Source organism: Micropterus dolomieu, linkage group LG15, assembly GCF_021292245.1.
Source record: "Micropterus dolomieu isolate WLL.071019.BEF.003 ecotype Adirondacks linkage group LG15, ASM2129224v1, whole genome shotgun sequence".
Taxonomy (NCBI): Eukaryota; Metazoa; Chordata; class Actinopteri; order Centrarchiformes; family Centrarchidae; genus Micropterus; species Micropterus dolomieu.
Window position 1 is genome coordinate 17,911,110 of NC_060164.1, and position 17,582 is coordinate 17,928,691.

Sequence of the window (17,582 nt, forward strand, 5' to 3'; positions counted from 1 at the left end):
TTAGCCTATATTTGTTTACATTTTGGCAAATTGGCATCATTTAAAGTATGCCGAATTAGCTATTAGCAGTTCCTGTTTGCAATGTACAGACAACTATCACTGGATTACTTTGATACTAAAGAAAACTAATAAACGTTCTGATTCTTAGGCAAGTTCTGGAGTTATAAGAGGTGTCTTTTTTCTGTGATTGCTAAGCGGATTTACGGACGTTTATACGTGATGGACATCAGAGATAATGAGTTCCCTGGAAAGTGCAAGTCACCCTGGATCTGAAAATATGTGTATCATTAGTTTGTTTTCAAGAGAAGAAGCAGTACATTCTTCAAGGAATTTGCAGCCATCAAACGCCAAGGGTTTTTAAGTAAGTTACCATAGCTAATTTTCCTCCATGAGATTTGGACAAACTACTCCTAATTCCAACTTCCTGTGGTATTTTGAATGCCTCATAGTTTGAAATTCCCTGCTCTACACTACCTGCATTATTATATTTATACACATGCTCTGTGTGGTGTGCACATAGCATAGCATTTATAAGCAGTAAATAGCGGCTATAATCAATATATTTTTATACAATTTGATCACAACAACTTGTGACCACAGTTTGTCATCACCTTAGACTGTAATGATCCCCATCACTATTTTAATTACATTCATGTAATTTAATTCAGTTAAATGTAATAAGTTATATAATAAACATTTCATTTAATTGACCAAATTTTATTAAATTCATTGATCTATGAATCGGTTAGTTATATTTTGTATGATCAATCTGAATTTGCAAAGAAACTGTAAGTAAAGTTATCAAAATGTAGTGGAGTAAAACAATATTTGCCTTTGAACTGTAGTGGATTAAAAAATGGAAATATTCAAGTAAACTTTTGAAGTAGATCTACTTAGTCAATACAGTGCCAGTCAAAGGTTTGGACACACCTCATTCAATATTTTTCCTTCTTTTTTCTACATTGTATATTAATAGTGAAGACAGCAGAACTATGAAATAACACATGTGCAACTATGTAAGCAAAAAAAACTAGACAAAGCTAAATACGGTTTGGAGTTTAGATTCTTCTAAGTATCCACCTCTTGCTTTGATAACAGCCTTTGCACCCTCATTACGTCAACCAGCTTTATAGTCAATTACCGAAACTGAATTAGGGAATTTCTTAATGCGTTTGAGACAGATCAGTTTTGTTGTGGCGAGGCAGTGTTGGAATACATACAGTAAATAGCCCTGTTTGACTCCTGTAGTAATCCATTGTGGCAAGAACCGCTCAAAGTGAAGTGACAGACAGTCCAATATTACTTTTAAGACAAGAAGGTCAGTCAATAAGACAATTTCAAGAACTTTGAAGTGCAGTCAAAAAAAAAAACCCATCAAACACTGATCATGGGAGAAGTTATTGACAAATTCATTACTAAATAGTTTTTTAAAAATGTCCTTATAACGGCTTAGAATTACATTAAAGTGCGTTATAAAGCATGTATTAATTATTTATAGTGCCACTAAAAAGTGTCAATTTAAAATCCACTAGAGGGTGGTACAGAAGAGCTTCACCAACTGAATAATTTAATTACTGTGAAAGTGAGTCATATTTAAAGACAAATCTAGTGATGTGAGGATGACAGGTTGTATTAAGTGTGTAAAATCACAGCATTAACTGATACGTGAAGCAACAGAATTGGTAACTAAGAATATCAGACGGGAAACAGTTTAGTTGGACATTCAAAAAGGTTTTCCTTTTATTATTTTTTTCCTTATTTGCCTGTTCTTTGCATTACACTCTGTATAGTGAAGTCAGGCCTAAATCCACAAACCATCATGGTCACAACTGCAACTATTGCATAAATACAAAGCAACATACAGGTGATGCTCAAAACATGTATGACTTGAATGAAACACGAAAGAGGTTACAGTACGCAATGGCGAGGAAGAAACAAAATGCAATCAGTCACAGCAAAACAAAAAAGTAACGACAACTTCTATTTTTTGTCTTTTTTTCTCTGTCAGCTTTGGTTTTATATGTTACAGTCTCTCACAAAGACCTTCATCAAAAACTTAAAAGATGGTTCCACATAAGGACAGAGGAGGTGAACTGACGTGTACCATGAGGGTGACAACAAACGCTGTAAGGAAAAAAAGGGAAATAGAGGAAGTAGGAAACGACTACAAGACAAGTGTGACTCTGGATTTATGTCGACATTGAATGAGCCTCACGCCCACACTCGCCTGCCCAAGAAAAAACAAAAGCACCACATTTTGGGCATCCAGAGGAGGTACTAAATCGCACGCAACGACGCAAGTAAACCTTTCACTGATGGTCATGATTGGTTCTTTCCTCACAGCAACAGTGCTTCTGTGCAACGTGTCTTCATCAAGATTGAGAGAATAATTAACAAACCCACAAAAAGGAGAAGAAAAAATATACAGAAAGCTCTTATTAGCTCAAATATGTTTCCAAACAATAAATATGTAGAGTAAGTTCAGAGAAGAAAAACCACACACTCGTGTGCGCACACACACACAAACACACAACTTCTCGGCTCAATCAGTCTGGGAAAAAAAACAATCAAAAAAAGGGTAAACCAAAGATCCAACATGATGTATGTGTGCTAAACCTCCATGAGTGTAGATTTGACTTGTAAAGGGAACATCTCCCTTTTCAAGAGCTTCATATATAACCTTAATTCAAGCTATGATATTGTATTTATATAGAAATTTTTAATAAATGTGCAGTGCTTAGTAATAAGGAATAAACTTATTTATTATTACACAATCTCTGGTTGTCTAAAGGTAATGTTATTTATTGGCTTTGTCCCTGCCCATTCAAAAACAAAATGCTAAAGAAGCGAACTGTTTTACAACTGGAAAAAAGATCAAAAAGATCAATTTGGAAGTGTGCTTTTTGTCAGTGTTCATACTGAACGGATATAAAGTGTTGATTTAAATCAATGCTGGTATATTTCCTTATACTCTTTTTTTTTGTTTAAACAACCACATGCATTTACATCTATGGATAAAGATTCCTTTTTTTCCCCCTTTACATTTGAAAATCAAAAACAAATCAAAAACGTCATTCGCATTCGTAAACCTTTATTCTCTCCCCCAAATCTGTGTTTGGCAGCATTGGAGTTTGTCAGTCTCAGGTTTGTCCGGGATAAAGTGTTGAATGTGTTTTAAGTGTATGTTCGAGTGCCTGCGTGTGCTAGAAGAGTAGCGGTGTCTTCCATCCGAGGTGGAAGGTGAGTTTGGGGGGGGATTATGTTTCCCTGTCCTCTCCTGAAGGCTGTCACAGTTTGTCCGTGTCAGGAAAGGAAAACAAAAAATAAAAGGATAAACTGTAAGAGAGGAGGTGGAGGAGTCCTGCCCCCCCCCGCTTCAGTTTTGTCACTCGTCATCATCGTCTTCCTCCTCTTCGCCGTCGGATAAAGAGGCGCAGGGGCGGATCTGCCTGTAGCCGTCTAGCCACTTCTCCACCATCTGGGTGACAAGCGGGTGGTTGCGGCGGCGGGAGCTTTTCTGAAGAGCCACCAGAACCCCGCCCTCCGTCACACAACAGTCCAACCACTCCCGCAGCAGCTTCTCCTGTTGCTCTTCATTACCCATCTGAAGCACAGGAGGAAACAAATATGGCCGTTAGAGAGAGCTGTATTGCTAAATTCAGGATATCATATACTCCTGCTGCAGCACTGTCTCTCAAATAAGTGTTGATACAAAGGAGGAAAACCTTTTGCACAAAGTATGCGAAAAAACAGGTTTCATGCCAATAACAAAAAACCCCAACAAAAATCATTAGCTAAATTTAAAAGGACAAACAATAAGCGGGGGAGGTCCTTACTTCCTGAGCAGAGAGGAAGTGAATGTGAAGCAGTTTCCTCTCACTGTCAACCAGCGGCAGGAACGTGACCGTCACGTCATCGTCTGTGTTGAGGTTGGCGCCAGCGCCACGATTGTCGAAGCCATCGTTCTCCATGGCAACCAGTGCTGAGAAGTGGCCCCGAGTGTAGCCCAGAGCAATGGGGCTCTTCCAACAGAAACTCTGCTCCCACAAAAGGGGCAAGTACACACCTAGAGGGAGAAAAACAGCAGCGTGGGGTAAAGGTTAACAGACTGATTCTACGACATGTGATTATCTTTGTTTTTCAAGATTTTGTTTCAGTGTCATTACTGTTTAAAACCAATTTTACAGTTATTACACAGTCTAGTGATGAAATACATCATTAATTATATGCATTGGAAAAATAATAAGAAACTGTATAGTTATATCAAGTGTGACATCACTTTATCTTATTATCTCAATTTTCTGAATAATGAATTATTTACATCTTGAATAATTAATTCCTCTCAAAGTGGCATGACTAATATTCGCATAATTAGTGTTAATTACCACTTCAGAAACATTGTTTTTGCATTTTTGACCTGATTTAGAGTTCTCTCCTTGGTCTTTAGAGGTTTTGGTGTTAAGTGTAAACTGCTTTTAATACAGTAAAGTTTTTACAGCTTTGTTCAAGGGAAAACTGCCTTTTTGACTAAACAATACACTTACACAATACACTAGTATTTTTGTCTTTCCCCTTCAATATAAAACTCTCTTATACACATGTTCTTTAGATAATGACATGACTTAAGGGATGTCATTAAGTGATACTATTTTTGCTGCAAAACTGACATTAAAAAAGCATATTATACCCTTTTATTCTCCCAACTTGTCTTGCGTTGTCATAAAAAATACCCAGTGATTGAACAAGTAGTCATAACTGTTACAATAGTAAATGTAATGATACCACAACCCCATTACACGGAAAAGTCCTGCATTCAAAATCAGAATACTTTATTGATCACAGAGTGGAAATTTGTTTCATTACAGTTGCTCCCGTAACACGGCATTAAATAAATAAAAAATAAATAAAAAATAAATACATATAAAAAATATAAGTAAAAATCTAAATATGGGTGTGTAGAATTATGTACAGATAAATAGTAAATTAAGCATAGTACACAGAATTTTAATTACATAAAAGACTAAATGTATTGTGTCCCAAATGTATTATAGTATCAAAAGTACCAATTATGCAGCAGATTGGCCTCTGACTGAGTTACATTATAGGATTATTTTCACTGATGCATAAACATGGATCTAAGCATTTTAATGTAGATGGTCAAGGTGGGTCTGATTTTAACAGTTTTAAAAAGTGTTCATATGTTTTGAATGTAAAATCTTTATCTGCAGTCACTTAAGTAACTTAAAAGTACTATTTATTCCCTCTGAAATGTAGTGGAGTATATGTATAAAGTAGCAGAATACGGAAATGCTCAAGTAAAGTACAAATATCCCAAAACTCTAAATGCATTTAGTTACATTCCACCACTGGAGAGGTCCTAACACACTGTCACTCTTAACTACAGAATGAGATACTGGTTATACGCCAAACAATGCAGTAAAAACAATGCAGACAGTATTCATGTCTCATATTTCTTCTGTTCCATAATACAAAGCAGCTCTCGCGCCTCATGAATAGCTCTGTAGCTGACACCACAATTAAAAAGCCTCTGTTTAACTTCTCTCCCATTAACCACTGTGTTTTTACTGGTTTCACTTGGTCATCACTTGAAACTTAGCTCCCCTCCCCTCCCCACAGGCGCCCAAATGCACGCCCCCTTTTCTGCATTTTACATTGGCTCCAGGCAACAGTAAATCACTGGTCTATCAGGCATACTTTACCACAAGCAGTTGGCCATTACAGAGCACTTTCATCATCCCCTGTACAGCATCACTCAGCAGGCAAACTGAATCCAGGCTGTTTTTATTGCTAGCCATAAACACAGACCCCGCTCTCCACTTTCGCAGGATTGTTTGACTCGGGGTTCTGATGGTTTACATATGTTCACATGTATCTGGACGTGTGTGTGTGGAACACTTTCCCTGCATCACAATAAACTCCTAATTTCGCTCCTATGATGGGCGGGGGTGTTTTTGTAATGTTATTTTGAGTCAGACAGTCCTAAAATACCCCTTAAAAAAAACACACTAGACTGATACATGTTGTAAATAGCAAATACGGACAGATCAGAGGGGCAGTTATGTCAGCTATGTAAGCTATGCAGACATACGCGGGCTGGAGCTATTTCACAACGGCAGTCTAGTCCTTCTCCGCCCACTGGGCTGGAGCTGCACTCAACATTTAATGATATCTGACCAAAATAACATTAGACCAAACTAACGGCTCACCTTGAAAACGAGTGTATCCGAGTGTTTCGCCACGGAAACTTTTGTAATACTTCACTCCGTAGACGATAATAGGCCTGCGAAGTATGTGTGCAAGAACGAAAATGTGGGTCTGCTCCAAGCTGGATCCTGGCTGTAAAAGAAAGCACAACAAGGGGGGGGATTATTAGAAACGCGAGGTCAGTGAAACTACAAAGCAAGGACTCTTAAATACTGTACGGTCCCTCTGCCAAGTTACCCCAGCATACTCCAAGTAATTAAACATGAAAGACACACACACAATTACTGTGCTTTCACACCCCGCCCAAATACTTAAGTCTATGAGGTCACGCAGAGCAGGGAGAAACAGTTAAGTGCTGATGATAGACAGGATGCACTTTCAGAGGGCATTACAGATTAAGTACACTGTAGTGAGCGCAGTAAAGCTCCTTGCATAATTCATACATCATTAAGTGTGTCACATTTTAAGCACATCAAGCTCCTGGCCTCCATGTTAATGTGTGTATTTGCTTTCATGTGTGTGTACCTGACTAGCCAGGGAGAGGATGAAAGCCCAGTCCTCCTGCCACTGTTCCTCTCGGAGTGAAAAGTGCAGGCCGAAGCTCTGGGAATACCATGACTCCCACTCCTTCCAGCGCGTGTAAAACCTGCAGACCACACACACACACACACACACACACACACACACACACACACACACACACACGGTTTTGACCTCTCTGCGCAGAAAGGCTGCTATCCACTGCATTCCTCCATCTCTGTTGTGGCTTGGGGTCGGATGGCAAATTCTCATTATATCTAAATAATAAATTTTCTCACTGAAAAACCCACAGTTTTTCAGAAATAGACATGAGTCACACTGGGATGTTATGTTCATGTAAAACCAGCCTCAGGCCTTAAATCGTTTCAGTGATCCCAACCTGACACTAGAGTTTCTTTATCTCCTCTACAATGTGTGTCTTCTGAAACTGGTCTAAAGTCCTAGTCAAAATCCTCTCGTTTCCAGATTAAAGTCTCAGATCAGATGAGCCAGCAATCCAAACTTCAGATTCTGGGTATGTATCCCATCCTCTAAACCTCATGCCCCAATTTCCAACATAGTCATCAAATGATAAAGGATAGATATAGATAGAATGTCTCCTCGACTATAGATAGAGACGCTTCAGCCGTTTCTGTGTCCTCGCTCGAGACACTAAAACCTCTACCTGCTCATGTTTTGTAAACATTTATGTAAAACAGGTGGCTAACTGTTTAAAGTATAAGGATAAACATGGATGAGATATGGATGTGGGCATGGATTTGCTATTGGTGCAACATAACTGCTGCAATGGTCGAGAATTTACTGTAAAAAAACACCTGTTGATTCAGTCTGTAGTGTATATATATATATATATATATATATATATACACATACACACACATATACACACACACATATATACACACACACACATACATAAAAAACCTTGCCATTCATCACCAGCACTAGCTGAAATTCCTCTCCTCTTGTCTCCTCTTAATCTGTGGTGCATTATATTATGCAATCTGCTAAGTTTGAATATGACTGAGACAAGATGCAAATCAGCACGCCATACTGTTCAGGTGATGTTTTAAAAGTACTACAACATACTGTAATCTGCACTCCTATTCCTTGGTCTGCAGGCCTCACCAGTGAGAACAGTCGTGCAGGCTGTCGTGGAGGGTCTTGCGGAGCACAGAGTCCTTGTCGTAGATGCCCCATGTAGCCTGCAGCACAGAGTCGAGGAGACAGTCCCCGGCCGTGCGGTTCCACAGGGCGTACAGCCGACTGTCCAGCCTAGTCCCGAGCTCCAGGGACCAGTTGATGATGGGAGACTCCTCTTCGAGTTCTGAACAAGAGGGGAGCAAAGTTGAGCACTGCATCTCTCTGCAAAACCTCTCAGTGGTGCAAACTATTTCACCTCAAAGAGTTCAAGGGTTGTTTATATGCCATAGTGGGGTTATTTCTCAAGTTGCAAGACAGGTGATGGCATAATGACAACTAACAAATCAAAATATCTTTCACATACTGATGTCTTCATAAGTCTGCATGTAAACCGCAAAATTGGGCGACTGCAAGAAGTCAGGGTACGGCAGGAAACCAGATAAGATTTACAGTATAAAGATACGTTTTACTGTACATGCTAATATTTATGACAAAAATAAGAGGCAAAGTGCAAGTGAAAGCGTCAACGGTTGTTTTTTTTTGGTTAATAATAAAAGTGTCACACTTAGCGTGCTGCTATTACTTGTGCAGCTCAGTCTCTTGCATTGCTGCTTGCAGGTGAACGCCGTCTGATTTGTTCTTCTGTATAGTGTTACAGCGATGCAACTGGCAACACATGAAACATGAAACAGCACGTTGTTTTCAAAGTGGAAGTCTGATGGTTGAATGCTTTGAAGTCCTCATGATCAGTTCTCAGATTTCTACTCAACCTTCCATCATATTTTTGTACCAGTGCTAGTATATTTAAACGCAATTACATTAATATGTTCTGAAATCTCTAAATGCTATGATGCAACCACTTTAACTGAGTTTCATTGGGGTTGTTTTTTTTTATACACAAACCGTCTAGCAATAATCCTCCACACTTTTTTCTGTTTTTTTACCCCTGGAAATGCATGCACACCATGCTCCCTTAAGAAATTTGGTGAAGAGTTTACATGGCCAGGTAATCAGGTTTTAAGCTGTGTTGACTCACCTCATCTTACATTTATTCATTTAGCTGACGCTTTTATCCAAAGCGACTTACAATTGCTATACATGTCAGATGTTGCACGCCTCTGGAACAACTAGGGGTTAAGTGTCTTGCTTAGGGACACAATGGTGGATGTCGAACCCAGGTCTCCCACACCAAAGGCAAGCATCTTATCTAAGCGCCATCACCACCCAGTTAATCTTAATCCCTTCACCTCAAAACCGGGACTTGGTTTTCAGTTCACTTTTTTGTGTTTCTGCTGAAAGAAAGGATCTTGAAATAAGAATTTCTGTCTCTTTGTACCTAAACTGCTGTGCCCAATATTTGACACGTTTGGCTGATTATGATGTGGGCTTTGCAGATCATTGGCAGACTTTCTGGGGAAAACCTGGTCTGATTCAGGGAGATGGCATTCATCCCAATTGGGATTGAGCAGCTCTCAAATCTAGAAGTCTGGCCAAGTTTATTAGTGAACCAAATGCAGGACTATCCAGAGTTGAGACCAGGAGGCAGAGTGCACTTCTCTGCCCTTCTATTTCAACAGTTACCCACCCAAAACCATTTGCAGAGTTTTTGTCAACTTTAGTCCTTAACACAGATAGTTATTATTGTAGGGAATTTTAATATTCATGTGGATGTTGAGAATGATACCCTTAGTACAGTATTTATCTCTATTAGATTCAATTGGCTTCTCTCAAAGTGTTCAAAAACCAAGTCACTGTTTTAACCACACCCTCGTTCTGGTATATGGTACTGAAATTGAACATTTAATAGTTTTCCCACAGAATCCCTTTTTATCTGACCTCTATTTGATAACTTTTGAGTTTCTCTTGCTGAACTCCATGGCATTAGGCAAAAACTTCTATACGAGATGTCTATCTGATAGTGCTGTAGCTAAATTTGTGCATGTTCCATTCCATCACCTTTTAATTCATTATCAAGTCACAAAGTAACGGAGGACTCCTATGCTAATTTCAGTCCCTCCCAAATCCATCTTGTTGATAGTGTTGCAGGCTCGCTGCAGATGGCCGCCCACCCTGAGCCATGGTTCTGCTTGAGGTTTCTGCCTCTCAAAAGGAAGTTTTTCCTTGCCTCGGTCGCCTAGTGCTTGGTCTTGGTGGGAATTGTTGGGTTTTTGTAAATAATTTCACAGAATTCGACAATCATTCACTGGGGATCAGAGAAATCCCTAAAACTCAATTAGGCTGATTAGGGTAGATGCAATTGGTCACGCGATAAAGACATAACGGTGGCAGAGCGACAACAGTCAGGCAAAACGCTGTGTTGGAAAATACAAGTAACTGCCTTCCTGTTACTGTACAGTCTGTGAAGGGGCTCCCTCTGTTTACCAAACCGCCAGACCATCAGTGTCACCTCGGATCCTCTCTCTCTCTCTCTCTCTCTCTCAAAAGCATGTGATAGATGCTACTGCGACACCAGGTCTTAAGAGTTGATTAGAGTAAATATTTCACCTTTTTGTACGTCTCGGTCCAGCACCTCATCAAACAGCTTTTCCTGAACGGCTGGGGGCAAGTCCTCGATGTCTGCAATAAGAAGACAAGAACTTCAAAAAATCAAAAGAGGAGGTTATCAGAGGAGACACAGGCGTAGGGGAAGCAAAGTCTTAAGAGTTATTCACATTCTATTTGATAAATGCATTATTTATCTACTTAAACTAGCTACAATAACTTATAAAGCCAACTAGAAAATGTTTCTGTCGTGGCTGATTTCAACTCAAGCCATCATGTTTGTTCTTTCTACAGTTGCATCTGACTTTCACTGCATGCCCAGAGCTCTTGTTAACACAGTAGCTTATTCTTTGGCTAAAATAAATGAATGCATTGACTTTGTGGAACTGAACAGAATGGCTTTCTATAGTGGCCAGAAGCCAAAGTCTGCATTGTCCTGAACACTCTGCATAACAAAAATCCTTAGCTTAGCTGCTAACAACAGACTGAACCATAATAGCTCTTCCACACAATGAAGAAATAGCATTGTATGCATGCAATTTTACAGAGAGAAATTGAAAAAAAAAAAAAGCTATATATGGCTTTGTTATGAACGAGGGACATGCACCATTGGCGGGCTGTTATACTCAGTATGCAAGAACAATACTGAAACAGCGAGCCAGAGGTAGCCTCCGTCTTCGGGCAGTTGGAAACAGACAACCGTAGCATTATGTTCCCTCAGCATTCAAACAACAAGCAATCTCATATGCCACAAGTAAACAAAACAAGCATTCTATCACACACTTGGCACGCCAGAGGGAATGGCTAGACTGGGTTTCTTCAGCTACAGAGTTTTAAGTTCCCCCTTATACAAAACACAGAAAGTATACTTTGACGGCTTCTGGAATTCACATTATGATAGTTGTTTTTAGTCGATTTTCTTCCACCAAAGAACCCATATTTTTGTGCATATTTGTTTGCAGATGATGTGCTGACCTGCTGGAAGGGTGAAGGTCACCAAATCAGTGAGGAAATAGCAGGTGAAGTCACCCTTGCGCTGGTGAAGGGAGGCTGCTACCTCTCGACGGATCTGCTCCGTTAGCTCAGGACACACCATGGCTGGAATACACTTGGCTGCCTGTTGGGACACCTGCAGAGATGAGAGGATACAGGGAAGGAAGCTTAATCTAAATCAAGAGGATATGTGCCTGAGAGTTGAGCACGAGGCCTTTTACCAACTGTGAAAGGTCGTATTTCAAAAGTGACCACAAAATTTAAAATGGCTGTATCAGCTGCCTAGAATAAGTCACTTGTCACGTTGATAAAATGGATATCTAAGATCTGATCAAAAAAGTGTTATTGGTACAAGAGAAAGATTAAGAGACCATCTGTAAAGAAATCACTTTGTTTAAAACATACTCCATAAAAAGGCAGTAGTGGCGGAAGTCAGGTTGGACCCCTGCATCTTTAAAACATAAGAAAAGAAGTCAATGCCAGAGGGTAGGTAGGGTAACTGTTCACTATTAGTGGAAATTCTGCAGGGATAATGTATACGGGGCATGTAAATTGAGCCTAAGAGATGTTTTCTACAAGTGAAAGTGTAAAATTGCTAAGAAAAGAAGGAGAAATTAGGAGGGTAAAGATGCAAAATTCTGACAGGGCGATCTCAGATGTCTTGCAGTTATATTATATACATTTCTGAAGTTGAGAAATTCAGTTACAATTACAGCATTTGCTTGGGCTAGCGATGGCTGCTGAATGAATTTAGGTTTTGCACATATACAGTAAGAGCAACGTGGCTCTGAGTGAAATTATTTTTGCAGCACAGTTGGAGCCTGAATACTTTCAAAGCCACTGCTTTCTGGGCGTTTGGGTGGGTGACTCTGATCTTTGCCATTTTTACTTTCGCTCATCAAATCTATCTTGCCTCTAGGACAAGAGGGAAAAAAACGATGTTCAAGCAGTTTTCAGCTTTGAAGCATTTTCGGGAGCATGATCCAGAGGTTACTCCCTGACCCCATCTGCAATGAAACTGGGACAGCGACTGAGTGTGGGAGGAGAGGTGTGTGTACAGATAATCTGGGATCACAGTGCTGACAACAACCACGCTGCAATCAGCCTCAGCACATGCACACCACATATACACAATAGCTTAGTGAGCCTTCTTGTTACAGAGACACCAGGGAAACCATATTTTTAACAAAACACTGGATATAAAAAGCACTTACAACATACTATAATTACTAATATACTAATGGCTATCACACTGGAGAGCAGGGCGTGACATTACAGTATGCTCTGTGCACCAGGCTTCTTTAAATCTGTCCTCCTGCAAACAGAGAGGGGAGTTTGCGGCTGAATCCCAGTCCCTTTTCCTCTCTACAAACCCTTTGCCCTTGTAATTCCTCCTGGTTGATCTCACTGGATGGTGAGATTAAGAGACATAAGAAAAAGCTGCATGATTTCTGACCAAAAACAAGCTGCAATCATACCATAATTCAAGGGTTTCATTTCCAATTTTTATTAAGATCAGGTTTTCTATAGACATTTGTGTGTTCTAAAACAAGAATGGGTTTTGCTTTGTTTGAACTTCTCTGCATGTTCAGTCTCATCTAATTTATGTCCTCCAGTTAAGTTTGTAAATTGCACAAAATTATTATGCTCAATGCTATTGTGCTCATTTGATTGAGCGGGAGCACGAGAAACAAATGTGAGTGATGTAACATGACTGAGAAAAGGCCTAAAATTTGTATCTGCTGCACAGAATGATCCACACTGATCTATGATCTGTTTAAAGTGGTAGAGTCTAGTGTGTGGTCGCAGTGTAAACAGAATTCAAAAAGATACCTCTCCATCAGCCAATTCCTGGGACGGGTGATTTCTGGAAGAGTAACAATCTATTGGTTACTGACCTCCGTGAGTAAAACAGCCAGCATGTCCTGTCTCTGGAAGCGGATCGCGAGGTGGACCAGCGTGAAGCCGTCATCAAATGCTGAGGGCCGATTTAAAAGGCGCACTTCGTCTGATGTTAGCTGTCGTGCGATGTCACCTCCTGATGACTTGTAGGCCTCCACAGCTGCCAGGTCACCTTCCACAACACCTTTCAGACAAAGAGAGAAAAGGAAAAAGGTCACATTAATAAATGGCCATGTTAGACACCATTTTAAAGTGAAGAGTTTTTCTTTTGATACTTTTAAATAGAAGACATTCCCCATAGTAGAGCCAATTACACAGACTGCACAAAAAGAACAGTTTGCATTTAATTAAGTCAACATGAGTTAACATTTTTAAAGCATGTTACTTTTTATGGAGACCTTGAAAAAAATCCAGAATTTACAGCATGAAGATTCATATAAAACACAGGGTCTCTGAAGTAAAACAAAAACATTTGCAGCTTAAATGACATCAGAAAGTGGTCGATAAAATCCCGTCATGACTGTGCACAACAGATGCAAAAATTACTTATCTTCAGAGCAACCTTGTGCAGAGGACATTCTGTGCTCAACCAAAAATTCTAAAATAATAGGGATCAGAATGTGCTTTATCTCTGTCGCAGCTGTAAAAGCCTCGAGACTTTGACGACTTTGAAGTCAAGGGAAAAAGACAATAGGGGGCCACGTTGTAATCTGTCAGTTATTTTTCCCCTTCTTAATCTTCAGGCTTAGATCATAGCATGAGCGTTGAAGGATGCGTTTGATCAGACACACGCAGGTGTTTTCTTTACTTTTTTGCCACAAAGTGCAAATATTAGTAACTGACAGGAGCAGTTAATGTCAACCACCGAGTGCACAAACCCAACTACTGACCTATTCACCAAGACAATCTAAAACTATAGAAATAAATACTTATACAGAATAAAACAGACTACAGTCTATACAGTCCAGTCTTTTGCTTTGAAGTGTTTATGCCAAGTAAGTTATCATTAGTGTGATCCATCACTAAAACATTTCCCTTAAAACACAAAGAGACTACCTGGATGTTCAACATCCCCCATGAACTCATTCACATTTGATGCTCACACTAAGGAAAAGCAAAAATATTATTCGATAGTCACTGGGAACTGTTTGAACATTCTTGACAGTTGTGGTGGTGTTCACAGTGTAAACAGGAACTTTTTTTCCCTCTGTGCAGAAAACGCCACTTACAACCTTTAACACTATTACGCTGCAAACTGAGCATCAAGCACATCTTGCAGCGCTGTAGTTGAACTGAACATGCAATACATATGTTTTCCTGCTGGTAAAATAAAAGGACAATATACAGTATTTGGTAAGACAAGAGAATAGTGTCTTCGATCTAGAAGCTCAGGCATGAACCATTTTTGGTCTATTCTGTGTTTTAATGTAGGAAAGAGTGTGCATGTGGGTACAAGAGTGAACTGTCCTGAGAGGCTAGAGGATGGGGATGTTTGAACAGTTGAAGAACAGTTGTCTGCTTAAGGTTTCAGAACCAATGCCAGTGTCGGTTGCTGTGATCAAACCAGCGGTGAGATAAAGCCAAAGTTATAAGCTGTTAAAGGAGGATAAAACTATTTGGACAAGTGTGTTATTATGACTGAACAAAATACATCAAACCTCAAAATGTAAATTAATTTCATTGCTACGCAGCTGCACAATATTTATTGTTCCATTTCTAGCATACAGTAAATGCCACTGTCGTATTCTCTCGTACATTTGGCAGCATTAAAACACTGTTGAGCTTTTGTTCTCACGTCAAAAGGACCACACACAATGCTCAGCTGCATAATCTGTGTGTGAGCGAGACCGAGAGCGAGAGAGACATGGAGTGGGTGGAAGAACTTGCTGTGCCATGTGGAGCTGGCTAGCACTATGAGAGATGAGGAGAGAAACTACACAATAGCAGCGCAGTGTGATAGAGAGGGATCACAACCACTTTCCACAAAGCGCTCCATTAGTGTGGGTGTGCCTGTAGCCCTGCAGTCAGTACTGTACCCACAGATCCTTTAGAGAACACAGAAGGTGCAAATACGCAAAGAGGCGTACAATTCGAGACAGAAAGATGAGACAGAACAGATCAGGCTAAGTGGTGCTGGTGTTTTCCCTCCACATAGTCTGTTGTTTTCTTTCAGTAATGTGGACAGCCGTCCGACAAATCTTAGTACTTTAAAAGTCTGCTTGTGATCGGCACGTTTACCTGCTCAACTAGCCACTTAAGCGGGTAATACACCATACTGTATCTGTCTATCGGATATATAGGTGAACAAGGCTGACAGATTTTTAGGGATGTATAAAAGAGGTTTTTTGTTTTTGTCGAACTAAGCTGGTCTACCACAGTTAGGATTTCAAATTGGCCAACAGAAACAAGATAAACCACACTGATTACTATACTATCTTGCTCACAAAAAAGTATCCTTCCTCTGCTTTCTTATTTTTCCTCAGAAGCAAAAATCAGCTGTTTACCAAGTCATCTGACCTTTACTTTCTTAAAACAAGCAAAAAAAGTGTGCAAATAGGTGAGATTATTTCACCAGTTTCCAACACAAATTGTTTTGTTTCTACTGGATTGTACCAGGTGCCAAATAAATAAATGCGAATGCTTTCGTAATATTGTAACAATCTGCCTCGTTTTGTCATGTTTCAAGATACTGACACTCCTTTTTAGAAACTTTGCTGAAGCAAGGAAACCTGCACTGGGCAGCTGCACTGACAGGTGAAATTATCTCACCCCACTGGCAGAACTATATATAAGTACTGAAGGTTTAATGTGACACCTTATTAGTTGGGAAGATGGGTGTTCTATGCAGTGAACCCAGTACCAATCACTATTTGACAGACAGCTTTTGTAGAAGCTCCCACAGGGTGAACAATCTTCAGGGATTTACAGGAAAATACATTAAGAATAGTCCTTTTTAATATCAGACACTTTTACATGTTCTTTGTTATTGTGTGTGTTGGCTCACTAACATTTCTTACTTTGGCCGCATTCAGACTTGCTCACATGTGACTCAGATCTGATTTTTTTATATAACAGTGTGCCCAAGTCACATGGAATCTGATCCTTTCCAGAGTGGATTTGGGCTACTTTCATAAGGTCCAAATCAGATACAGGCTGGATTTTTTAAAAATGCAATCTTAGTCAGGACAGTCAGATCGGAATTCATGATGTCACTCTAGAGTGACTGTGAACGTAAACATGGAGGACGGCAGCAACAGAGGTGTGAGTGGACTCTCTTTCTCCTCTTCCTTATTATCATTTGCTCACAAATTCCCTTTCCTCCACCTAAAATAACTAAAATCGTATAAGCTAACCTCTATGGCCTCCATGTTTACTCCTGTATGACACTGTATTATTCTATTGCACGTGCAGGTCACTTTCAGGTAGGGATATATCAATCCGACTTTTTAAGTCCTGATACCAACGTTGATGTCTGGGCTTTGGGTATCAGCTCATGCTGAATACCAATGCGATACCAGTGTAAAATTAATAAGCTGTATTTCTCATTGTGAGGAAAAGACTAGGAATCATTCATCATGTGTAAGGCTATGTGCAGCCTTTTATTTCATGAACCTCTTGCCATCTTTTTCTCTTCCTCCGTCAACATCCTCTTTTTGGTCTCATTGCGTCTGCCATTACCTAATGTTATGTCAATAGAGACTGCAAAGACATGCCACTTTCCCCCCGCCGCAGCATAATGTTGCTTATACTTGGGTGTAGGGCTGGGCAATAAAACATTAATGATAATTGTCGTGATATAATTTTCCTCAATAACAAAATAACAAATGTTAAACAAATCTCTGATTTCTCACGAACAAATTAGCAATAACTTTTCTATTAAGATATTTACAGTGGGGGAAATAAGTATTTGACCCCTTGCTGATTTTGCAGGTTTGCCCACTTACAAAGAATGCAACGATCTATAATTTTAATCATATGTACATTTTAACAGTGAAAGACAGAATCCCAAAGAAAATTCCAGAAAATCACATCATATGAATTTATTAAAATTGATAACCATCTGATGAGGAAAAACAAGTATTTGACCCCCTGGACAAACAGCATGTTAATATTTTGTAGAAAAGCCATTATTGGCCAGCACAGATGTCAAACGGTTTTTATAGTTGGTGACAAGGTTTGTGCACATTTCGGCAGGGATGTTGGCCCACTCCTCCCTGCAGACAGCCTCCAAATCATTCAGGTTCCGAGGTTGTCGCCTGGCAACTCGAATTTTAAGC

At 39.7% G+C, this 17,582-nt stretch overlaps 1 protein-coding gene across 6 annotated transcripts in view; it reads right to left on the bottom strand.

Moving 5' to 3' along the window:
- Positions 1 to 1,710: 1,710 nt before the first annotated feature.
- Positions 1,711 to 17,582, bottom strand: part of zranb1b (zinc finger, RAN-binding domain containing 1b) — a 24,948-nt gene continuing 9,076 nt past the window's right edge. For all 6 annotated transcript variants that reach the window (XM_046069983.1, XM_046069981.1, XM_046069980.1 and 3 more), the window contains 8 exons: positions 13,302 to 13,489; positions 11,386 to 11,539; positions 10,414 to 10,485; positions 7,894 to 8,092; positions 6,751 to 6,871; positions 6,228 to 6,357; positions 3,837 to 4,066; positions 1,711 to 3,604 (listed from right to left, as the gene is read on the bottom strand). In XM_046069983.1, coding sequence (XP_045925939.1) covers positions 3,386 to 3,604; positions 3,837 to 4,066; positions 6,228 to 6,357; positions 6,751 to 6,871; positions 7,894 to 8,092; positions 10,414 to 10,485; positions 11,386 to 11,539; positions 13,302 to 13,489 — 1,313 coding nt within the window. In that variant the 3' untranslated portion in view covers positions 1,711 to 3,385. The remainder of the gene's footprint in view (positions 3,605 to 3,836; positions 4,067 to 6,227; positions 6,358 to 6,750; positions 6,872 to 7,893; positions 8,093 to 10,413; positions 10,486 to 11,385; positions 11,540 to 13,301; positions 13,490 to 17,582) is intronic.